This window comes from Salvia hispanica, chromosome 3, assembly GCF_029641045.1.
Source record: "Salvia hispanica isolate PSC_SH4W2 chromosome 3, Shi_PSC_v1, whole genome shotgun sequence".
Lineage (NCBI taxonomy): Eukaryota > Viridiplantae > Streptophyta > Magnoliopsida > Lamiales > Lamiaceae > Salvia > Salvia hispanica.
In genome coordinates this window covers 32,030,556-32,054,759 of record NC_142694.1, presented here as the reverse complement: position 1 = coordinate 32,054,759, position 24,204 = coordinate 32,030,556, and the positions used below count along the sequence as shown (strand labels likewise).

General features: G+C 39.3%; 4 protein-coding genes and 1 pseudogene across 5 annotated transcripts; 1 reads left to right on the top strand and 4 right to left on the bottom strand.

Annotated features, from left to right (window-relative positions):
• Positions 1-577: 577 nt before the first annotated feature.
• On the bottom strand, positions 578-3,107 carry LOC125211388 (putative serine/threonine-protein kinase PIX13). Its single transcript, XM_048111151.2, has 4 exons — positions 2,569-3,107; positions 1,735-1,870; positions 1,499-1,641; positions 578-1,373 (listed from the first exon to the last, which is right to left on the bottom strand). Exons 1-4 carry the CDS (start codon positions 2,920-2,922, stop codon positions 801-803), a joined length of 1,206 nt encoding a protein of 401 aa, XP_047967108.1. The 5' UTR covers positions 2,923-3,107; the 3' UTR covers positions 578-800.
• A 3,718-nt stretch (positions 3,108-6,825) lies between these two features.
• Positions 6,826-8,418, top strand: LOC125209777 (fasciclin-like arabinogalactan protein 10 pseudogene; annotated as a pseudogene).
• A 5,581-nt stretch (positions 8,419-13,999) lies between these two features.
• EXL5 (EXORDIUM like 5) lies at positions 14,000-15,340 on the bottom strand. Its single transcript, XM_048112877.2, has one exon. The coding sequence runs from the start codon at positions 15,153-15,155 to the stop codon at positions 14,163-14,165; it is 993 nt and encodes a 330-aa protein (XP_047968834.1). The 5' UTR covers positions 15,156-15,340; the 3' UTR covers positions 14,000-14,162.
• A 1,023-nt stretch (positions 15,341-16,363) lies between these two features.
• Positions 16,364-18,624, bottom strand: LOC125211063 (amino acid transporter AVT3B-like). Its single transcript, XM_048110745.2, has one exon. The coding sequence runs from the start codon at positions 17,819-17,821 to the stop codon at positions 16,520-16,522; it is 1,302 nt and encodes a 433-aa protein (XP_047966702.1). The 5' UTR covers positions 17,822-18,624; the 3' UTR covers positions 16,364-16,519.
• A 133-nt stretch (positions 18,625-18,757) lies between these two features.
• On the bottom strand, positions 18,758-23,408 carry LOC125211062 (protein NUCLEOLAR COMPLEX ASSOCIATED 4-like). Of its 2 annotated transcripts, none has more exons than XM_089067299.1 (15): positions 22,985-23,408; positions 22,824-22,916; positions 22,643-22,719; positions 22,385-22,488; positions 22,269-22,317; positions 21,964-22,058; positions 21,334-21,383; positions 21,134-21,235; positions 20,855-20,913; positions 20,597-20,771; positions 20,127-20,300; positions 19,897-20,026; positions 19,543-19,600; positions 19,365-19,470; positions 18,758-19,276 (listed from the first exon to the last, which is right to left on the bottom strand). In XM_089067299.1, exons 1-15 carry the CDS (start codon positions 23,333-23,335, stop codon positions 19,130-19,132), a joined length of 1,770 nt encoding a protein of 589 aa, XP_088923425.1. In that variant the 5' UTR covers positions 23,336-23,408; the 3' UTR covers positions 18,758-19,129. The 2 variants fall into 2 exon arrangements, with proteins under 2 accessions (XP_088923425.1, XP_088923426.1); XM_089067300.1 differs by having other exon boundaries at positions 22,403-22,488.
• Between the last annotated feature and the right edge of the window lie 796 nt (positions 23,409-24,204).

Sequence of the window (24,204 nt, the reverse complement as noted above, 5' to 3'; positions counted from 1 at the left end):
GAAAAAAATATAATGCCATCACAAATAATGAATGAGATAAATAATGTTAAGATGGAACAACATTAGGTGGGTCAACAGTGTAATTTCCACATTCTACATTATGTATATATGATGATTAATTCAATACGAATATTATTCTAAAATATACATAAAACAATAATGCACTTTCTTTATGAAATGTACTTTTATAGCTTTCAATTTCCAAATCATTCAGTCATATATTTTCATATTCACACAAAACTAATCTACAATCTAATGATTTAATAATTGTGAAGTAATAATGGTCGGCGGCGGAATGCAATTAGTATTAGTATTTATTTAATTAATCATTGTGAGTTGGAATTCAATTACTAATTATAATTAAAATATAATTGAGACAAATGTATAATTTAAATCAAGCTGATTTTAAACAATATACACATCCGTCCACAAAAAATAGTTTCATTTTATCATTTTGAAATGTACACAAAAGTAATCTTTCGCCAAAATCTTCGTAATCGAAATACAATCAATTTGACAATGCCATATCACATTAATTGCTCTTTCGCCAAAATCTTCGTATTCGAAATACAATCAATTTGACAATGCCATATAACATTAATTGCTCATTCACACAACAATTTGAGATATATATGTGTCACATCAACAGTTTCGAAATCTACTCCACACATATCAAGCTTCTTTGTTGAATAATCAATTTTGGTGCGCATTTGCTAGCAAAATTTTCTTCTACTAATATTTATGATCAGGTTAACTCGATAACAAATTAAGAGCGCTCTCACCACGCGCATGCAGAGTAACTATGCGCGTGGTGGGAGTGGATAGGCACGTTTAGCTTCCTTCCTCGTTTGATTTTGGTGACGATAATGTTGTTGCTGTTGAGGCACACTCCTATCATCCGCTCGATAACTAGAGTGCACCCGAGGTTGCCTAGGCCGTTCCCTTGCCATCTCGATCTCTTCGAGTGTCTCAACAATCTCCTGCATCGACGGCCGGTTTTTTTGCTCACTCTCAACACAATTGAGGGCAAGTTGGGCTATCTTTAATGCTGATCTTGAAGGATATCTCCCCTCCAAATGTGAATCCATAACACACTTCAACTTCCTCCTCTCCTGCAAACTCGGCTTTATCCAATCCACTAGATTGTGTTGCTTAGCCGGGCGGTTAGTGTCGAGAGCACGTAGCCCGGTCAGCATCTCCACTAAGACCACGCCAAATCCATAGACGTCGCTCTTCACATATAGATGCCCTGTGGCAACATATTCCGGGGCAGCATAGCCGTACGTCCCCATTACCTGTGTTGAAACATGGGACTTGCTTGCGGTTGGCCCCATTCTTGCCAGCCCGAAATCGGATAATTTCGCGTGGTACGACTAATCAATGACAAGAAATATCATAACACAGTCAGACGAGAACTCATCCTAAAAGACTGGTCTATTTGGTCTATAAATTCCACACCAGTTGTGAAGACAAGATATTAGAGTCGGTAACAAAATACCTGGTCGAGCAAGATGTTGGAGGCCTTGAAGTCTCGGTAGATGACCTTTCTATCGGAAGCGTGCAAGAATGCGAGGCCTCTGGCTGCTCCGATCAGTATCTTCAGCCGCGTATCCCACGGCAGCGGCTGGACAGCAGCACCCCCTAAATCATCATATCCATCAACACCACTTTTTTAATTAGTTGTTACAATCACAAATCTACAATAAATGGAATGAATGAATATGAATCTCTTACTTCCAAATAGATGATTTTCAAGGCTGCCTTTCTGCATGAATTCATACACAAGCAGCAGTTCTTTCTCATCCCAACAGTATCCTAACAGCTTAACAAGATTCCGATGCGACAATTTCCCGAGAAAATTAACCTCCGACTGCACACACAACCCACACACACATATAGAATCAACACATCATCGCAAATGAAAACAAACAAATATATAATTAAAAGAGAACTGGAACAACAATATATTGAATTTTCGAAGGAAATGCTTCTATCATGGTATTAGAATGGATCGTCACAGTATCTGACCTAAGGCTAAAACAAAAAAATAAAGACTGATCCAACAATATATCTGAGCAAAAAAGTCCAATCCCTCTCTACCCCATCAAACGAGAACTGTAGCAACTATATAAATGTCACGACCTACTACTTGTAATCAATTCTATTAATTATAGACGGAACACATATGCTTCTATCATGATACTAGAGTGGGTCGCGACGATAAACTAAAACGTTAAGTGGCCCAACAATATATTTTGTTGAAACAAAAAGAAAATGATGGACCAAACAACTATCAAGGCCTAAAAAAGGTCCAACCCCTCCAAAGCTTGAAAAATGTAAACAAACAAATCTCCCATCAAGAGAAATAGAATAACTATATAACCGCGACCACTCCACTTATAATCAACTTTTTAAATGGAACCAGTGTATTTTAATTGATCTAACAATATATCGGAACTAAAACAAAATGAATGACTAACCCAACAACATATATGAGCTTAAGTACGGACTCGAGTTACGATTTTGACAAATGAAAAGAAACAATATCTCACATCGGTGCAAACAAACCTGCCATTCCTCAAATCCCTGGAGGCTCTCAGGATTTAGCTTCTTAACCGCAACGACAGTCGATCCGCTCTTCGAGTCGAGCCACCCTTTATACACCTTCCCGAACCCGCCCTCCCCGACCACCGTATCGTTCCGGAAGTTTCTAGTAGCCGCCCGAAGCTCCGCGAACGTAAAAATCCTCAAACTAGGGTGCGGCAGCATCTGCGGACTCTGGGCCGGGCTCGCCCCCCAGAATCCGCTGCTGCCGCTCGACACCAACGTCGTGTCCGTCGTCGGCGCCGTTGAAGAGCAGAGCTCCCCTGTGGCGGGAGGGCTCCGATCATCAGAAGGCTTAGAGCTCCAGCAGATTCCCATCAAAAATGCAAAATTTGATCAATTTTCAATCAATCCACTTTGTTCAAATTTATTGATCATTGATTAGTGGCTGAATTTGATTGGTCTGTGGCAGAAATTTGGGTTTTGGACAAAGTATTTATGAGGTGATCAGGTCAAAGAGTTGGGAATTTGAATATCGCAGCCATTTCTTGAAGGTAATGAAGATGTGTCCCAACTATTGTTGTCTAAGGTTGTTAGATTTTGTGAATAAGCCAAAAACAGTTGTAAATCGTTCTCACTTTCAAAAGTCAAAGCTTCCGTCCACCACGAATTTGGAAATTTTCAATTTTTAAAAATTTCTATGTTTGCTTTGTTTTGTTTCGGTTGGTATAGATTAATATCGAACGGGGATTATTTTCTATGTTGATTTGTAGTTATATCGAGTAATGAGACAGCTTGCTTGAGAATTTAGAAGGTTTGGTTGGTCTTTCGATATACAAGAAGAGAATTGTTATTTAAATCAAACTTAATTTTTTATCTGATTCGTAGCTTTCACGTCATATGAATTAAATATATGAATTTTATTACAATTTGCAATTTTCCTTTAAAACTATTAATTTGTGAAACTGGTTGTGGCGTGGAGGGCGAATTTTTTGACATACCCAAATCGTTGGTTCTTTGAAACGTTATGGTCTAAGTAGACATGAAAAGATATTATTTTCGTCACTGACGTCTGGATTTTAAAAACTTCGTTATTTTAGTTAGCATTCATTACTCATCGCTGAGAGAAAACAAATTATGGTTCACAACTCTCAAATCGCTAATTCAGACTTTTTTATAAGAAAGTATATAATAATAATGTTTTAATGTAACTCGACTAAAAATTAGTGACATTTTCTGTTAAGAAAAAATGAAAATGTAGTTTAAAGTATGTTTATCTTTATTGTTTTTTTTTTAATACGATATGTTCACATTATGAACTGCATTTATGATGTATTTTCCTAAATTTATGTGTTTTCGCGTGTTTCACACTTTTTCATTTCAAATTAATGTTTAATAATCAGAGGTACATAAGGGTGAACTACGTAAATGGGCACCTAGTCCTTTATTAATAACAATAATTTTTAAATATAATAATAATAAAACATTATTATTATTATTATTATTATTATTATTATTATTATTATTATTATTATTATTTACTCCACATGTTTCAAACTTACAACACCATTACTCATTTCGTACGTGACCAGAATATGTGTTTTGGAAAGTCAAATTACATAAGAAAATTGTATTATACTTGTATACCTTTATCTATACTGAAACTAATTGTTAATTTTAAGAACATATAATTTTTAATGCACACCGTATTAGAAAGTGGACTTTAATTTTAACATTGATGAAAATGAATAAGAGAGTAAGTTCGGATACAATTTTATTTAAAATTTAATGTCATCCTATTATAATAATGAAGATAAATAATACTCCCTCCGTCCCATATTAGTTATGACATGGATTTTTCTAAGACATTGGTGGAGTGTGCGATAATGAAGTAAACGATTGAGTGTATAATAAATGAAGTGAGTTGGTTGATGGGTTCCTTTTTTACTTTTTGGTTTTTTATTTTTGTTTTGGTTTATTTTAATGTAGATAATGACATTTTGATGTAATTATGATGAACAATGGGGTAAAATTGTATGACCAAATATAAAAAGTTCTAAATGTGACTCTTAAACTGAGATGAACTTTTATGGCAAAATATAACTTTTAAACTGAAACGGAGGGAGTATTAAGGTGAACAGTATTATGTGGGTCTACAGTGTAAATTCCACATCCTAGATTCAGAATTTCAGATGATTAATTGAAAAATATAAAACAATAATGCACTTTCTTTATTAAATGTACTTATAGCTTTCAAAATCTTAATCATTCAGTATATATTTCGTGATCCGCGTGTTTCTTTAGCTATGTAGTTGAATGCTTCGTTTCGTCTTCTGTTTTTTTTTTTTTGATATTGTTGCATTTTTTATTTAGCTTTTGCAATTTGACTTTTGACTGCTTGTCGCGAATTTTTGCTTGTCATGCTGATTTAGCCTTTTTTAATTAACAAAAATATCTAATGTTTTAATAATCGTGAATTAATAATGGTGGCGGAGGAATGCAATTAGGAGTATTTTGGTATTTGTGAATTAAAATTCAATTACTAATTATAATTAATTAAGATGAATGGTTATAGTTTTTAAAAATATAATAAAACAAAAAAGACATGAGACCGTATATGTACACAAAATGAATACAAAAGAACATACTCTGCAGTACAGAAGCAGTTAATTAACAACCGAAAACACAATAAAAGAACAAGGAAATGCCACATGTATAAAAGTAATTGTTCCACCTAAAATCACTACAGAAAAGCACATATCCAGATCATTTGTCAACCGACTCAATTCCAACTGACTCAATGCACAAGAGAGGAGTGGTTCTATAACAACACTAAGTCGTCGTAAGAGAAGTCCAAAGCAACCAAAACATAACACACGACAAAAGTATGCAGTTATATATCGAAAATTTAAATGTGTAATATTCTACCCTAGTCGTTAGCTACTAGAAAATTTAAAAATGATGGGTATTCAGTTTATTTATAAACTCAAATCCAATTTTGAAAATGATTAGCATATAATGTGATGAAAGTGTCAAATAATCATAGTCTAAATTCAAGTCCATTTGAGGAGACCGTCGTGCCCCTTTGGAATGGTTGCGCTATCTTATTTATTTTCATCAGCATTAATAATAGTAATATTTTTAAACTCCAAAATTTTGACTAAACAATTTTTTCTGTTCCTTTAGACGAATGACTTAACAAATTATATTCTCCTCTATAGATTATTTTATTGGATTCTAGTCTCTAGACATCAAGGTTTGACTTATCCTCATAATGATCAATTATCATATAAGTCTTCCTTTTTGATGCTAGAACTTTTTTTTTTGGTCTATAACTAAAATAAATTTCATCAATGACAGATTCACCAAACAAATTCGAGAGATCGGTCAAGAAAGTCGTCGCTGGCATTGGAAGACAGAAGCTATTTGACGATCATTGTTGAATATCTGTACAGTTGAGGCAAAGCCAATCAGCTGAATTTATAAATTTATTTATTGTTACTCATATTCATATGCGGAGAAAATTCATATGGAGACATGGTATGGAAAGTTTTAGCTATAGTTAATACATGTGAGGTAACCTTTTTTGGCGAATTTTCACAAACAAAAAGTGACAAAAAAAAATAACTTTCTTGATATGTGATAATCATGTATTTATGTAACCAGGGGCGGATGCAGAAATAATCATCGATAGAGGCTGAGATTTCTAAATTTTATTTTGATGTACATTTTTGAGTAATTTTGATAATTTGTAGGGGCTTTTACACTATAACTTACATTAAACTTTACTAAATTTAAAAAAGAATTAATAAAAAAAAGTTTTAAAAAATAATTCATTGAGGGCTTAAGCCCCTCACTCTTACAGTCTTACACTTTGGGTCCGCCCATGTATGTAACATTCTCCTCGTCCCAACTAAAGTAATGCATTTTATTTTGGAAAGAAAATCGTGCATTACAATGTTCTATCATGCATCACAAATCAACTTATGAAATCTGAAAAATATATAGTAAGTAATTTTTTAGTTATTGTTACTAATGTTTTGTACCGATGGATCTTTTGTTAGATCAATAGTGTTTAGCTATTGAGATACTAGTATTAGCAAAATCTGAATCCTAATTTTTATAATTGCAAATCCAAATTTATACAAATACGTCAATGGTTGTTGTTACAATGCAACCCCTATATTTTGTACTGGTGGATTTTAGCCATGTCTGACTACGTATACACGAGATCCATTTTTCGAATCTATCAATGGGCATGAGAACTGCTTGCGGTTCACGATGGAGCCCTCCGGCCCTTCCCCTCTCGCGCGTGCAAGCCGTCCCACCGCGGCACCTATTCATCGGTCTTACAAGATCTTGGTCCATTTAGATTGTTTGTACCTGTCTTAGGTATTAAAAATATCTATACATAGAGGCAAACCCAACATTAGTTTTTGGGGCCCAACAAACCAACTTATGGTCTTAACATGATCGGCTGCATGTGCAATTTAATTTTTAGATTTAATTACAACTACTTCCTATGTTGAATCATACAAGATATTTTTCTATATAGTACTATTAAAGAGAATAGTACTAGTATAAGATCATGTTTTGCTTTTGAATGTCTTCGTTGGTCGATCTTTTTGTACCCCACCGAAACGCCCAAAAAAAAATTGGATTGAGTTAACAATATTATATGTACATAAGTTTGACAAATATATATGATTCACTTTGCAACGGTGTAGTATAAAATAATTCACTTCATTACTTTGAAACATACTCCTACAAAATAGATATAATTTCTTACCACCTACATTTATTATTATTTGTCTTTATCAATTAAATGCTCATTTTACTTTGGGTATATATTCAGAAAATCCATGAATTTCGTCAAATTTTCGTTTAGCTCCACAACTTTGAAAATCAGCTAGAATGACCATAAATTTTCACAATTTTTTTCATAACAGGAAAAAAGTAAATTTTTAAAAGAGTAAAGGTTAAAATTGGTCCTAAACATATGGTCATTTTACCTTTTTGGTCCTAAACATTATCTTTTGGATTTTTTGGTCCTGAACATATGGAAATTTGATCATTTTGGTCCCGAACTAACTGTTCCGTTAAAAAACTAACGGTCAACGGGCTTAATCCGATTTTGACCAAATTAGACTTTTAATTCTGATTTTTTACTCCCTAATTAATTTCCTAATTATTTTAGTAAATTTTCATTTAAAATTTTCACATTCATCAAATCCGTCAAACAATTCCCCTACAGCCTCTCCATTGATCAGCCAGCCAATCGCCCCTATCGTCGTCCTCTCCGCCGCCGCCCCCTCCGACGTCAACATCACCACGCTCGTCGACAAGGCAGGCTGCAAGACGTTCGTCTCTCTCATTGTTTCAACCGGAGCTGTCAAAGTTTACGCCTCCGCCGCGGGGAAGGGTTTGACCGTTTTTGCCCCCAACAATGAGGCGTTTAAGGCGGCGGACGCGCCGGATCTGAGCAAGCTCACCAATGCGGAGGTCGTTTCTCTCCTCCAGTACCATGCGCTCGCCGCATACAGCCCCGTCGGAACTCTCAAGCAGACCAAAGGGAGGATCTCCACACTCGCCACCAACGGCGCCGGGAAATACGACCTCGGCGTGAAAACCGCCGGTGATTCGGTCAGTCTCGTCATCGGAGTCGACGATTCCAGGATTGCTTCCACCGTCATTGATTCCACTCCTCTCTGCATTTTCACCGTCGACAGTTTGCTCCTCCCCATCGAGCTCTTCGGGAAAGCTCCTTCTCCAGCGCCTGGATCGGCGCCGGAGACATCTCCATCTCCTTCTCCGGCGGAGGCTCCTACCCCTGCGTCTGCTCCGGAGCCTGCCGCCGCGCCATCGCCTTATTAAAAATTTTAAATGAAAATTTACTAAAATAATTAGGAAATTAATTAGGGAGTAAAAAATCTGAATTAAAAGTCTAACGGAACAGTTCCGTTAGTTTTTTAACGGAACAGTTAGTCTAGGACCAAAATGATCAAATTTTCATATGTTCAGAACCAGAAAATCCAAAAAATAATGTTTAGGACCAAAAAAGTAAATGACCATATATTCATGACCAATTTTGGCTTTTACTCTTTTTAAAACTTTATCCTTTTACTTTCTTCTACTACTACCATTTGTAATTATTATTTTAAAATTTGATTTATGAAGTGACATATTGTACTTCAATAAAAGCATCATTCAATTATAATCTCCTAATACCCCTTTATTTTATCAATTTTAAACTAGGAATAATCTTATTCTTTAATTAAAACTCGAAAATCCATGCAGCTAAAATATCGGTATTAAATCCGAAACTCTAAGCATTGAAAGTGATTAAGGTCTAACTAATTTTAAGTGTATAACTAGAGAATAAATCTCAGCCACATGTTATCTTAATCCAATGACTAAAATAAGTAAATAACTTTAGTTAATAAAAATTGCATAGGGGTATTTTAGGAAATCAACTTTGTTCTCATATTTTCACATACACACACAAACACACACTCTCTCCTTCTCTCACGACGGAGGTGGCGGAGCACACTTGCACCTCCTCTCCGCGACACCCTCCTCCGGCCTGCCTGCCTCTCACGGTTGCCTCCCTATCTGTGCCCCCCTCCTCCGGTCTGCCTCTCGCGGAGTACGGCTCACCTCCTCTCGCAGGCATCGACAATATCTCTACACCTGTGCCCTCGTCGCCTCTTGCTCCCCGACTAATTTGTTATAATCTCCATTGCACATACTCATGCTCAACAATCTCCATAGCCAATTGAAGAATCTTCATCGCAAGAACTGATTTACTCCATCGTCAATTATCGATTTCAGAATCTGCAAATTCGTTATACTCACGCAGATTCTATAGATTTTTATCGCTAATGCTGAGATTTTTCCTATTTCCATCACTCACGTTGATTTGTTGTGATCTCCCAAGCCAATTATACAATCTACATAGCTCCGCTCATGTTCAACAATCTCCATCATCAATTGTAGATTCTTCATCGCAAGAACTGATTTCTCTATCGTCAATTGTCAATTTCACGATCTGCAAATTTGCTATTTCATACAGGCCACATGTCTTCAATTGATCAAATGGACTTGGTATCAATTCTAGAAGAAGCCTAATTCGAATCTGATTCATCTTCGTATGAAGTGAATATTTCTTATAGTGAAGTAAATCTGACTTACAGTGAAGTATAACGGTTCCTAGGTGTATGGCATATATCAGTAACTATGATATTATGAAGTGAATATTTCTTATAGTGAAGTATATCGATTAGCTCGTATACCGAGACATTATGAAGTAAATATTTATTATAGTGAAATAAATAAGACTTATAGTGAAGTATAATGGTGCATAAGTATATGGCTTAAACTGAGACCATTTGAAGTGAATATTTGTTATAGTGAACTAGTATATGCTTTCAGTGATGTATATTGAGCATATAGTGATGTATATTGTGAATATAATGAGTTCCATCTGTTGAGGTCCTTGGATATCTGAGATGAGTTCCACGTTAGGTTCGTCCACATTCTCTTTGCTATGATGGTGCAGTTCTGGCTTGTCGTCGTCTTCATTATCGTCGATAGTTATGATTAGTTTTGGTGTCAAGGTGAAAGCGTGGTTTGGAGCCTTCATTGTACGGCTTCCAAAAGGTTTGCTGGGGTAACGAGGCGGAGTGAGGATTGTTCCTGTTGAAGAAAATGCAGGAGAAAATGGATAGTCCTAAGTGGTGGTTTTAGTTCACTTTTTATATGTATTTAGTTCATTTTCCAATGGTTTTAGTTCACTGTCAATGAGTTTTGTTTCGTTGAATTTTTTTTTTTCGTTCAGCATACTTATTTTGGGTACACTATAGGTGAGAATTATTTAATTGCTTTATTCAAATGAACTACATATTTTATGTGATGAGGCAATGCAACTTATTTGTTTTCCTATTAACTATAATCTAGTTGTTGTGAAGTATTGAATTCATATAATGAAGTAGGAGTAATATAAATGATCTGTTTATACAGTAGGTTTTAATTACTAAAATGAAGTAATAAAACATTATAATGAAGTAAATGACTCTAATAATGAAGTAATAATACATTATAATAAAGTAACATTTTTAGCTGATGTGTTGTTTGCACATTAAAATGAACTATATATTCTTTTTAATGAAGTAGTAAATTGATAAGATGAAGTAATAAATTATGATATTGAAGTAATATAAATGATCTGTTTATACAGTAAGATTTATTATCAAAATGAAGTAATAAAAATGATAATGAAGTAATAGTCTATAAATATGAGTATATGTTTACTGTTTTGTACGAGTTTAGGATTTTAGAATTAAAATTAACTGCTGCATTGTTTGCATATTCAAATGAACTACATATCTTATGTGATGAGGTACTGCCACTTATCTGTTTTCCTATTAACTATAATCTAGTTGTTGTGAAGTATTGAATTCATATGATGAAGTAATAAGTTATGATAATGAAGTAATACAAATGATTTGTTTATACAGTAGGTTTTATAATTAAAATGAAGTAATAAAACATTATAATGAAGTAAATGACTCTAAAAATGAAGTAATAATACATTATAATGAAGTAACATCTTTAACTGATGCATTGTTTACACATTAAATAAACTACATATTCTTTTTGATGAATTAGTAAATTGATATAATGAAGTTAGTTGTGTTTTTAATGAAGCAACAATGGCAAGGCGCATTTTGTCCAAGGTGGTGACTCGGTAGCATAAACAAACACGGTGAGCAGAGGCAGCGCGAAGGAGATGAAGATGATGTAGCTTCGAGCGAAACATAGACAGCGCTGGAGTTAGAAAACTCCGAGCGCAAACCGACGGTGGCCGCGGCGGCAAATATGCAACAATGGCACACCGGCAGCGGCTCTGGTGAGGTGACGACGCTGAAGGGGTGCGACAACCGTGAGAGTTTGGCGGCAGCACATGCCGCCTCACGCCGGCGACGACGTCTGTACCGCGAAAATGAAGATGCTGAATCGGCGGATTTAGATGCTGAATCGATCGATGGAGATGTTGAATCGGCGGATTTAGATGCTGAATCGGAGATGGTTATCTTCGATTTCGGTTTAATCGATAGGAGATGATGGATGAAGATGAGAATCATTGCTTTTTCAGAGAGGTTTTGAGAGAAGAAGAGGCGGGGAGGCGGAATGTGAATGAGTTGATTTTTTGTAATCTGTGAACTCTAATTCTTTACCCTAATTATGAAATGACGTAAATACCCCCGTGTTGAAGTAAATTGTGTATGCAATGAACTGCGAAAAATAACCCTTGATTATCTAATCTAGCCCTTGATTTTCTTGATCTTGTGGCTGTAATTTGTTCTCTAGTTATGTACTTAATAGGCACTTGCCCTATATCACTACTATATGGCACGTAGCCAAAGAAACGAAAATCTCGGTTACATTAATTATATAATCTCCATTTATATAGACTAAAAACTAGTAAAAATTAACAAGAGTTCTTTTCCTCACTTTATCCCTTTTTGTGTTATTCGAAATTCGAGTAAAAAATCCGACTAATCATAAAATGTAACTTACTAATTATACAGATGTAAGGGCATCCACTATAGGGGCGGCGCGCCGGCCGCCCCCTTCCCGGCTACGCCGCGGCGGCGTATAGTGGACTAGGCGTCCGCCCCGGGGGCGGACGAATTGGCTGGGGCGAAAGGGCCATCGCCGGCTTTGCGGCGAGGACGAGCCGCATGAGAGAGAAGCGCGGCGGCCACCGCGCCTATCTATTGCGCGGCGAAACGGCCGCGGCGGTCGCCGGCTTTTCTTTTCTTTTTTCTTTTTTTTTCGAATCTATAAATGTTTTTTTATAAATATTCCTCCCATTTTCATCTTCTCTCCACACACTTCTTCTCTCTCTATCCAAATTTTCTATCTCTAAAACTTTTCAATTTATGGATGATTTGTGGAATCAAGCATGGGATTCTTTGATTCAAGAGGTGCAGAGGGAGGCCGACGAGGAGGCGGCGGCGGCGGCGGCGGCGATCCCTCGTGAGATTCGTCATCGTCGGACAATCCCACGAGACCATGTCGGAGCGGCTGAGCGGCTTATGGCCGACTACTTTAGCGATGAGCCTCGTTACCCGGCTGAGATTTTTCGTCGGCGTTTCAGAATGTCGCGACCGCTATTCACCCATATAGCGACGACATTGGCGGACCGGTTCGGGTGCTTCACGCTCCGGAGGGATTGCACTGGCCGGATCGGGCTTTCTACTTTGCAGAAATGCACCTCTGCAATTAGGCAGCTTGCCTATGCCGGACCGGCTGATATGTTCGACGAATACCTACAGATGGGTGAGACGACTAGTCTAACTGTGCTCCGGCAGTTTTGTAAGGGCATTCGGCAAGTCTTTGGTCCGGAGTTCCTACGAAAGCAACCCCTGATGAGTGCCAGAGACTGCTAGATATGCACGGTGCGGTGCACAGTTTCCCCGGGATGATGGACAGCATTGATTGCATGCATTGGGAGTGGAGAAACTGCCCGGTGGCGTGGAAAGGCCAGTTCACTACCGGTTTCAAGCAGAAACATCCGTCGATGATCCTCGAAGCCGTTGCTGACTACCGTTTGCAGATCTGGCATGCATATTTCGGTGTTGCAGGTTCGAACAACGACATCAACGTTCTGCAGTCGTCGCCTATCTTCAATGATGAGTGCCGGGGAGAGGGTCCAGAGATCAGTTTTGTAGCAAACGGCACGCAGTATCGCAGGGGATACTATTGGCAGATGGAATATACCCTCGTTGGCCCGTATTCGTCAAGACACTTCGGCAACCGGCTGGCGCGAAGAGACAATATTTTGCGCGCAAACAAGAGGCCGCTAGGAAAGATGTTGAGCGAGCTTTTGGTGTGCTCCAAGCGCGATGGGCCATTCTACGCTGCCCCGCACGAGTGTGGCACGAAGATGATGTCGCGGATATCATGGTAGCGTGTATCATATTGCACAATATGATAATAGAAGATGAAGGATTCGCTGCAGAACGTTGGGCGCCGGAAGATGGTGCAAGTACAAGTCACGGTGTTGCCTCCGCGCCGATACAGATGGGTGTACCACGTAGTAATGAATATCTGATCCAACGTTTCGCTGATATACGCCGGAGCACAGCACATGACCAACTCCAGGTCGATTTGATTGAAGAGATCTGGGCACGTAGGGGAGGCGGCGTAGCATGAACAACATGTGTGATTTCCGTAGATCAAATTTTCGTTGTAATTTTCCTCTCACTTTAATCCGACGAAAATTTAGTTTTCAATTTTAATTTTATTGCACTAGCCGTTTATCTCGAATTATTTTTAGTCCGATAATTTGTAATTGAATTAAAATATACAACAAGAAAAATAAAGTGAAAGTTGTCTACTAAAAAGTGTCCACCATTGCTGTGGACACTTTTTTTTGTGGCTGTGGACAAATAAAATGGGACTATAGATAAAAAAAAAAAGTTGTCCACCAAAAGTTGTCCACCTATAGTGGATGCTCTGAGGATTCCGACAAAATGATTCTTGGGATAGCAACATAGCATAAGCTAGATAAAACCAATTGACTAATTAACAACCAAAAGTTGTGTTTGGAGTTAATGAATAGCATTGGGGCCGACACAAGCTTTGAGAAGTGGGCTCCAAAGCCACTGCACCAAAAACTTCCTCCCATTCCGGCCGTTCAAATTGAAGGTCCGGCCGGCGGAATCCCTCATGACCGCCCCCATGTACCCTCCGCCGCCCCCGGTGCCGTAGAGCCCCTCGCAGAGGTCCCCGATCTCCGTGGGCGCCGTGGGGTCCTCCCCCGCGTACCACGCGTTGACGAGCGGGTTCGAGGCCAGCTCGGCCAGCTCGTGCGCGATCACGCTGATCATCCCGTCCACCCCCGGGTCCCCGTTGGGGGGCCGCAGCGCCCCCGGCCCCCCTCCGGCCATGTACCCCGGGACGGCGAACGGGTACGCGCAGACCTCGGGGCACTGGGCCGCGGAGTTGCCGACCCACGCGTACGGGAGCGTGTACCCGACCTCGGACGGGAACGTGAAGTAGTGGAACCCGCACACCGCGCGGCAGAAGTCCTGCATCGCCACGTCCGAGGCCGTGAGCACCAGGAACACGCCGCTCCGGTGGTCGACGGCGATGACGGATTGGATGGAGAGGCGGGTGAGGGATTTGCCGTGGGAGTAGCGGCGATCGGAGAATTCGGCGGAGATTCGGAGGCGGGAGGAGATGTTGGCGGAGGTTTGGTCGGAGTAGAGGGAGAGGGTGCGCCACCACTGGGAGACGGAGGGGGAGGGGGAGGAGGGGTGGGAGATGGAGAGGAGGAAGTCTCTGATGAGGAGGCGGTGGGAGAGGGGCCAGCGGCCGTACCAGATGAGGTAGAGGTTGATGGGAGAGGAGAGGACGGGGCCCATGTGGTAGCGGAGATTCACCAGATTGGAGGACCCTTCGAATCTTTTCGAGGCGGGGATTCCGCGGGGGGGAATCTTGGGGTTGAAGGAGTTTAAGTTGAGGGGCTGTTTGGAGGCATTGTGGGAGTGGGAGTGGGCGGCGGAGATTAGTGAGGTGAGGAAGACTAAGTGTATGAGCATGATGGCGGATTGGCGGTGGTGAGTCAGAGAGTAAGTGAATTTGAGTTTTTCAAAGAGAAAAGGGAACTAGTATTCAATATTCAGCTGGTGACACCTAATCTGCAGCTGCGCTGGTGGGGCGCTACCTTTTTTCGGGTTAACGATCGGATTTATGCATAAATACTTCTAACTTTTTTTTTAATGTCACTCCAAAAATAATCTCATTCTAATAAATAACTTTGATGCTTATAATTTATTTAATTCATATTTTATTATGTAGGAGTAATGTATATATATAAGTGAGATTTATGTTTCACAAATTTTTCCTATTTTTATTTTGCATTTCTTAAAATCATGGGCAGATGAAGTACGATCTTTTATATGAGTACTTTATTTAGAGTTAATTTTACATCAACGGATGTTTGCCAAGGTCAATTTTAGCTATCTGACTTAATTGGTGTAACAGCTATTAGCGCATGATCTATTGGTCTCATTCCCCCAATTGTCTTCAATTATGTCAACTTCAAATGTTTGTATAAATATGAAATGATGACAAAACTTATTTTATGACTAGTATAATTACCCTCATTTTACCTTCATCGAGTTCTATAATTACCTTCATTTTTTCTCCATTTTGGCTCCATTAATTCTCCGCTCATAAGAAATGGATAAATTTGGATGATATGTGGGCTGTCACAAGTCATTGTCTGATTACGTAGATAAATCAATAAAGACGGTGATTAAGACAAGATATCTCTCTCTCCTCTTTGAGTATGGGCTTGGCCCTTTGCCATATTGGACCTCACTCTGTTAAGATTCCCCAAACCCAATCCACCATTCACCAGATTCCAAAGTCCAAACCACATCAAAAGTTTAGGCTATATTTATTTGTCTCAAATTTGAATTACTATGTGTTTAAGAGAATCAAATACAATAGCAGCTGTGAAATGGAAGTGAGAAATTGAATTGGATCAATGGAATCTAAAGATTGAATCCAACTCCATATGATTCTAGTTGGTTTGATTTTGCTCAACTTGTGTATGGTCGATTCACACCGGCACACTTAATGACCAACAGCCGATTCACATCGGGACTCTTAACGACGGACGGATGGATTATAACACACATTCACAATCCCAGTATCTTAAATTCTTAATTGATAAACAGAATAGCCATTACATCATCAATTCCACAGGGCAAAATAACTGCTTCAAAAGATAATATCCAAATTTCAATTTACAAATTCCTTATTTCCATTATCAGAAAAATGGCTGCATCAAAGAGCCAACAAGAGGCACTAAGTATACATATACAGATTGGATTCTCCCAATTTAGAAAGAATCTTGGACAAACAAAACCAACACAAACAAAACTGAATCACAAAATCATACCTTCACAGAGATCATCTCCTCAAGGGAGTAGCAAGTTCCTATAACAGCAAGAACTGTCCCTACAACAATCACCCCCAAATCAAACCCAGCCCTCCTCAAGCTCATCTCATCCTTGAATGTCAGGTAATGGAACAGCGCCGGCAGCACGAACCCCAGAATACAGCAAGTGCTGCTCCCGACCAACGACAAGAAATCCGCAAAATTCGGGACAAACAGCGCCACCAAACACACTGCTAAAACCAGCATCCATCTCATCCAAATGCAGTACCTCCCCTCCCAAAACCTTCTCTCGAACACCTCATAGACAGGATTCATCATCAATGGGAATGTGAAGAACAGATTGATGCAAAGGCCTAATTGAACGAAGGTGCTTAACAGCCCTTTCCCCATGTTTGCAGTGATGATGTCTGCGGTTTCAGAGCCGAAGGCGAAGTATCCCATCACTCCGAAGGAACCGTAGATTGCGGCGATGAAGATCATCGTTAGGCATAGGATTCTCCCGAATTTGGACTTGTCCTTCATCTCTGATTCGAGGGGGAGAGCCATCCCGACGCCTTCGAAGGAGTAGACCGCGACGCCGAGGCCGTAGAAGAAGGTGGAGACAGTGCCGAACGCCTCCACCGGCGGCATATGGCGGCTGAATAGGAGGGCGTCTTCGATCATGACTAAGCCCATCGCGGCGAGGTCGACGATGTCGGCGAAGATGCTGAGGGGAGCTAGCAGGGTTAGGGATGGGATCGAATTTAGGGCTAATTCGAAGGGGAAGCACGCCCAAATGTATAGGGTTTTGGCGGAAAATCCCCAAATTGTGGCGGAGGCGGCGAGCTCGTACGAGGAGGAGAAGAGATTGGCGAGGGTGTTGCCGATGAAGATGAGGTATCCGACGCAGAATCCGGCTTGGGAGAGGACGATCATGAGATCGACGGCGGATCGGCCGATTTCGCCGCAGACGGCGAAGCCTAGGTCGCCGAAGGAGGCGATTTTGTTGTTGGAGGAGGAGCAGGTGGATTCCTCGATTCGCCTGCGGGTGACGACGAGGAGCATCATGCCGTGGTAGGTGAAGATGGAGACGACGAAGACGGTGATGAGGCTGGTGAGCCACCCCGTGCGCATGAAGGTGTAGGGGAGGCCGAGGACGCCGGCGCCGACGATGGCGATGAAGACGTTGGCGAATGTTTTGGGCTGGGAGGAGAGGGCCGCGTGCTTTCCGGCGGCGGAGGTGTCGAGGAGAGGGGTTTCTACTTGCGGCAGGGAATGGGCGGAGGATTCGCCGTCGGTGAGCTTGCGGATCCCCATTTTCAGCTGGATTTTGATTTTGATTTTGATTTTTTAGGGTTTTTTGGGATATGGATGAATAAGATGAAGGTGGGAGAGAACAGAGAGATGAAAAGGGGGAAATTATAGAAGAATTTGGGATATTTTATTGAATAGGAAAAGGTGGATATTGAAGAGGAGAAATAGATATTTTTATTTAGCTTTTTGGGATATTAATGGAAGGAAATGAATGAAGCTCTCTCTAAGTTGTTGTCTAGCTAATTTTCATACATGGTGTTCTGTTTAATTGAATGTAGGCCAGGTGGATAGTAGCTGTTTGGACGGACCAATTCAATCTCGGACAATTTCAGAAACAAACATTGTAAAATATAGTACTTTTAACGGCATCTTTTGTATAGGAATATATGGGGTGTATAATGTTTGGTTGGTAGCCGATTCTTCAGCTTAGGTTAGCCCGGTGTTTTAATCTTGGTTCACTGTTGAATGGAGACATACAGTCACTTATTCATCGCTCTAGTTTCATCTGATTATTTCTGTTTTCATTCGATAGTGGAATTGATTTCATTTTTTCTCTCGATTTCTAACATGAATATGCCGTCTCAGCAGGAAAGCAACTATTCAGACCATTTCAATCTCGAAAGGTATCTTAATCATAGGAGTTCAAGGTGAAGATAATCATGGCTCTATTACTATATAACACTGCTTGTTTGGTAGCCGATTTCTTTGGCTCGGAATAGCCCAATTCAGCCCGGTGTTTTAATCTCGGTCCACTGTTGTTTGGAGACATACCTCCACTTGCTTATCGCTCCAATTTCGTTCGATTGTTTCTATCTTCTTTCTATGGTAAACCCTATTTTGCCTTTTCTCTCAATTTTTGAGAGACATCTCTCAGTTTGTGTTCCATTTCGTGATTCACGTGTGTAACAAATCAGTAACATGATTCATGAAAACCAATACTATATTTAACAACCACTTTATTTATTGGGTCAATGCTAACCACATCTTCAAACAAGCCTTAGTTTTATCTATACCAGCTGCCAAACGGGCCCTCAAATTTAAAATTATTTCAAACAAACACAAGTCAAGTCACCATCTAACAACTGTCCATCTATATGAATAATCTTCAATCCCATTCCACCAAAAATTATGTGCCCATAGCTTATCACTTATCACTATCCTAAAATAAGAGGTAACAGCTGCTCCTATCCTTAACGTTCTTGAATCTAAAAGATGGAATATCCATTTCAATTTGAAATGAATTCAAAATTTGAAATTCAATCATTGACAACAGCTCAAAGAGAGGGTGAGAAAGAGAAAGGAGGGTAATTTCTATACCGAATCGACGCGTTTCCGTTTTGCAGATGTATCTTGGTGATCATCTTTGAATGTCCAACCCGGAAAATCCAGCTCAGAAAACAAGCACGCGGGAGTCGTTTTGTAGAACGCCAACGCCACCTGTTTGACCCTTCGCCTTATCTGTAAGGTTTTGATAGCAATTATACTGATAATGCCTTCCCAGTAAAGAAAGTCGAATAATGAGTGTCATGTGATTCAGATTGGTTACCTCATCGCCGAAAATTGTAACATATGAACCCGAACTGAAATCGCTTACTGCAACTTCAGGAAGTCTGCTTCTTACAGCCAAATCATTCACCAGAGACAAAGCGAATCTGATCACATGAGACGGATACATCAGTCAACGGTAGTGGGAAAGATGAGGACATGTTGAACTTAGCACGTACCTTGAAACCGGAGGGCTGTAATGATGACGAAGAGTGTCGATCTCCCAGAGAGAGCTTCCTGCTCGGTCATTGCCACAATTATACATATCAGTTTTCTGTTATCATAGAATCAGCTAAGAGCAAAATAAGTGCAATTGAGTTCACAACCTCAAGGTCTATATGATAAAGTATGTAAATTGAATTGATGGATGGGTTCTGTTGGGAATGAGCTATCCATGGACATTTATATTAGTAATGAGATCTGATTTATTTATTATCTTTGAGTTTAATCAACCTTGGATATATATAAAAGTAACACAACACTCAATGAAATAGGAAAAAGCTTAACACTTAATGAAATAGGAAAAAGCTTACTCATAGCATTGGTATCTCTAGGATCATTTTCCTCATTTTTAAAGTGATCAATTCCTGGCTTCTCTTCAAACAAGTCCTCGCTCGCACCATCAGGAGTGTTGTTTTCTGCAATAGTATCCGGATCGATTTCCTACATAGTGAATATATTATGCCGCACTGAGTGAGCTTGTCAATAAATTAAAGGAATGCACAAAAATGGCTAAACAAAAAGAAAACAAGGCTGCTCTTACCCTATGGACCAGAAAACTAATCGAAGGATGCCTCTGTAGAAGGTTGTGAACCAAAGCGATGATGACTAATGCTCCTGAAGGAGGGGCAAACAGTGCAAGTCTACTCAATTTCTTGCAGAAAGCAGCAGCCAGATATGCAGGAAGCAGCGATGATTTCAAGCACGAGCCCAGCAGCTGACGGTGACACATTAAATAAATATATAATTAGCGCTATGCAGCTTACTAGATCGGTGCAACTTTCCATCGTCGATGCAATATGTTGTGGCAAGTTACACCTATCTTTAGATGATTGCAAGTAATATTCTTTCTTCGGCAATTGCATCGTGGCCAACCATTCCTCTTCAACATGTCTAAAGTTGGGTGCAACTTGCCACAACATACTCTCAGCTCTCAAGTTCAACAACCAACAGTGGGTAGCTTATAAGATTCACAAAATCATTAATAGTTCAATGAGATTGTATATCACTAACCTGGAAGAATTTTGATCGATGTTTTGCCATAAACACAGAGGGCTCCAACAGAGCATAGAGTTTATTATAGAAGTTGGGGTACTCAAGGCCATGCTGTGTCATCAGTATAAAGAGGCTGCTGAGAGCCATAACCCTGACAATACCACCTATGTCATAGGATCGTGTCAAGAAATCACTGCAGATGATTGCACCAAAATAAATATTAAGTGTGAGAAAACATCGATTAGACAAGACTTGACAAATTCCAGTGCAGTTTACCATAGCATGATGGGGTTTGAGAGGTGAGAAATGACAGACTGATGAAGTGTTACAAGAACCTGCCATAATGTATAGGTATTAGTTGAAATTCTAGTACTATCAATTTCAAAATGAAATATAGCACAGAAATTCACAGAGCAGTTCATGGACCCATTAATAAAAGCATCTGCATCTTATTAACTGTAATGTTAAAGAGCTATATTTGAGAGTAAATAATACAATGAAAGAATTCCTTATAGAGCAGTTCATGGACCCATTGGCATACATACTTAACGTTACCTCTTTGTATACATCAAGAGGAAGAGGCAGACTGAGGAATGATATCCATGCTTTAGTAAACTTCTGTTTCATTTTCTTTGCAGTATTTTTGGAAGACAAAACCTGTAAAGTACCAAGGTTGGGGATGCTTAGAAGTAAGAAATCAAACATGTACTTTAAAGATGCATAGTAACTGTCTAAGATTCATCTAGAGAACTTACATTGTCATTGGACTTTTTATACTTTCCCTCTTTATCCTGTGAGGAGATGCCTGTTATATACAGAAGAAGAAGCAACATTGTTGTTAGCAAAAAGTTCATTAAGTTGATTAAGATGCATCGGAAACTTGCTAGTAAATGCTAACACATCTAAAATATGTTGAAAACCCCACGCAGGAAAAGTACAATACTTTCGATGCTTCCATCTGTCAGTGGCAACTCAAATTATATGAATGTCAAAATCACTAAAATGGGGCGATAACTGATAGAAAAAAAAGATATTATCTGTTTACTTTAACAAGATATTTGCTACAACATTTGATGTTGGATAGTGAATTATTACAACCAAATTAGCATATTTTAACTCATGGACCGGGGATTGTTATACCTTAGCAAAGGAAGAAAGAGAATCAGTGACCTTGTAACTAATTCTTGCATCTCATGGTGTTCCCGTGCAGTCAGAAAAGAAGAAAATGAGCACCTCAATTCGCAAGTTAGAATAAAGAAATCCATGGAATTTAAGGACATTCTCTCCATTAGTTCAAATGCAAACTGAATGGCATGTTGCATAGTAGTAAATGCTAATAGCCTAATATAGATTAACATCCAAACTTAAATACAGGATAAAATTACCTGATTCGTTCCACATCTCTAACTTCTCCTCTACAGCTTCCAGTGGTTGGATGCAGGCTAATAACTTGTACATCTTTTGAATGGAAAGCTCAATGCTACATATACAACATAAAAATAAGTATAAGCACCTTAAAAATGAAAAGCACAATATCTACAGCAGTAACGCTGATGCAACCAAGTAATAATGCCCGGGAGCCCTAGATCAGTAAATGTTCTATAAAAGTGTTCAAATAGCAGGTTGAACATATAATTCACTAATTCCAGTCATATCAAACAACAGCTTCAATGAGAAAATATTCACTAACCTTGATCTTGAGACGAGATCATTCACATCCTGACTTACTTCTTTGTTTTCTGTTAGAGAGAACACAATTATTTATCAACAGAGAAACAAATTTGACACTAAAATGCTATAAGATACCACTAGATCCATGCCCACCGATGAGTATCATAACAGTATAAAGAGTCCGAACCTTCCTTCTCCAAAGTCCGAGCCAGCTTTTCGAAGGAACTGCAAGTGAGTACCTACACAGTACAATCTGGCATAAACTATGTTCCTAAAACTAATAAAATCAATAAATTAAAATGTTGAAAGCTACAAATTCATCGAACTTCTTATCTCCATTGAGAACATTTGTGCACTTGCTCAAAGGATGTGCTCAAGAAAAAAGGAGCTTACCGAACATCAACGTAATTGAAATACTTCTCTGCTAGCATATCCAATACAACGTCATCAACACTAAGCTCAGAACGAACCTTCACGCATGATCCAATTCAATAGAAATGAGATGTGAATCAACGAATTCACTACGAAATTCACCAATTCAGAGAAATGACCACGGAAAATCAATCAGACTCACAATAGCACGGAGAAGCCTGTGATAAACAGCGGTATTGAACTTCCCCGCATTTCCGACGTTCACAAATTCCATTATCGAATCAAGCACAACTTCCTGCATTAAAAACAAGCTGATGACGCCTCGCGCATTCAATTTCGGAGAATTCAATTAAGTAATTGTACCCTGAGAGCGCCGTCGGATTGGGAGGAGGAGACGAGGTCGATGAGGCACTGCGTCAGCTCGTCGAATTTGGAGCGCAGCCACGTGAGGTAGATGAATTCGGGGTCGGGATCGGCGTCGGGATGCTTGGAGGAGGAGGGGAGATTGGGGATGAGAGGAGTGAAGAAGGATTGGAGTGAGAGGAGAGATTCGAGGGCGTGTGGTGGCGGAGAATTGGGGGTGATGCAGGATAGGAGAAGGGGGAGGTTGTTGACGTGAGCTCTTGATGTTAGAAGCTGCTGCCCCATGGTTTTGAGCTCCGAGAGAGTGTGCTTCTTTCTCTTCCTCTTCTGCTTCTTCTTCTCCGAAGCCATGGCTGCCGGGGAGAGAGAGGTTTTTGGGGTTTTGGGTTTTTTCTTTTTTTTTTTGTTTTTTCTAATTTACATTTTCGTGTTCTATTATTCAGTCTATATCAAGGCCCAAATTATTAGTTTGGGCTATTAATTAGGCTATATATAATCTAGGCCTAAATTATTTATTTTGTGGATCATTTGTTTAGTTTTACTAAATTTAAAATGAAATATTCACAATTGCAAATTATACTACTCCTATTATGATAGTAATAAGAAAGAGTTAAAAACTAGTGACAAAGTGAAGTCTCATTCAGAGCATCTCCAACGGCGGACGTCGTGGAAGTCCCACCCGACGTCCGCCATTGTGGAGCAAAAGGTCGGACACACCCATCCCATTAGCCCGTCGGATGTCCTCGGATATCCTCGCGACGTCCTACCTGATGCCCGCCATTGTGAAGGGGGTCGGACGTCCGAGTTAAAATTTTATTTTATTTTTTTAAAAAAACCTCTATAAATACGGCTCTATATATACGGCTCGTTAAATTTCGTAAAATTTGAAACGTATAAATTGAATAATTGTGATTTTATTTTATTGCGGGAAAAAAGTCATAGTGATGTGGCAGGAGGTTTTTGTGGGATTATGGATACTGAAGCCGAACCAGGCTAGTTGGTTTGATCGGTTGGACTTTAATTTCAATGTTTGATTTAAGCACGTTAAATTGGTGAACTATAGAACTGAAAAAACTAATTGGTTCGATTTCGAATTGCGGACCAATTAAACCACTTTTTATTGTGCAAGCATCTAAAAGATTTATGTTTTTTTATATGAACATAAAATTTAGTAGTACATATTTGTGGATTACTTATCAATCGAATTTAGAAAATATTGT

What these genes read in the sequence shown, in the direction of transcription:
- LOC125211388 (XM_048111151.2), bottom strand. Translation starts at nt 2,922, where the DNA reads ATGGGAATCTGCTGGAGCTCTAAGCCTTCTGATGATCGGAGCCCTCCC. An exon ending in AGGGATTTGAGGAATGGCAG is followed by an intron (nt 1,871 to 2,568) that starts GTTTGTTTGCAC and finishes TTGTGTGTGCAG; the next exon opens with TCGGAGGTTAATTTTCTCGG. An exon ending in TGAAAATCATCTATTTGGAA is followed by an intron (nt 1,642 to 1,734) that starts GTAAGAGATTCA and finishes ATGATGATTTAG; the next exon opens with GGGGTGCTGCTGTCCAGCCG.
- EXL5 (XM_048112877.2), bottom strand. Translation starts at nt 15,155, where the DNA reads ATGCTCATACACTTAGTCTTCCTCACCTCACTAATCTCCGCCGCCCAC.
- LOC125211063 (XM_048110745.2), bottom strand. Translation starts at nt 17,821, where the DNA reads ATGGGGATCCGCAAGCTCACCGACGGCGAATCCTCCGCCCATTCCCTG.
- LOC125211062 (XM_089067299.1), bottom strand. Translation starts at nt 23,335, where the DNA reads ATGGCTTCGGAGAAGAAGAAGCAGAAGAGGAAGAGAAAGAAGCACACT. An exon ending in ACAGGCTTCTCCGTGCTATT is followed by an intron (nt 22,720 to 22,823) that starts GTGAGTCTGATT and finishes TCATGCGTGAAG; the next exon opens with GTTCGTTCTGAGCTTAGTGT. An exon ending in ATAAAAAGTCCAATGACAAT is followed by an intron (nt 21,236 to 21,333) that starts GTAAGTTCTCTA and finishes GGTACTTTACAG; the next exon opens with GTTTTGTCTTCCAAAAATAC.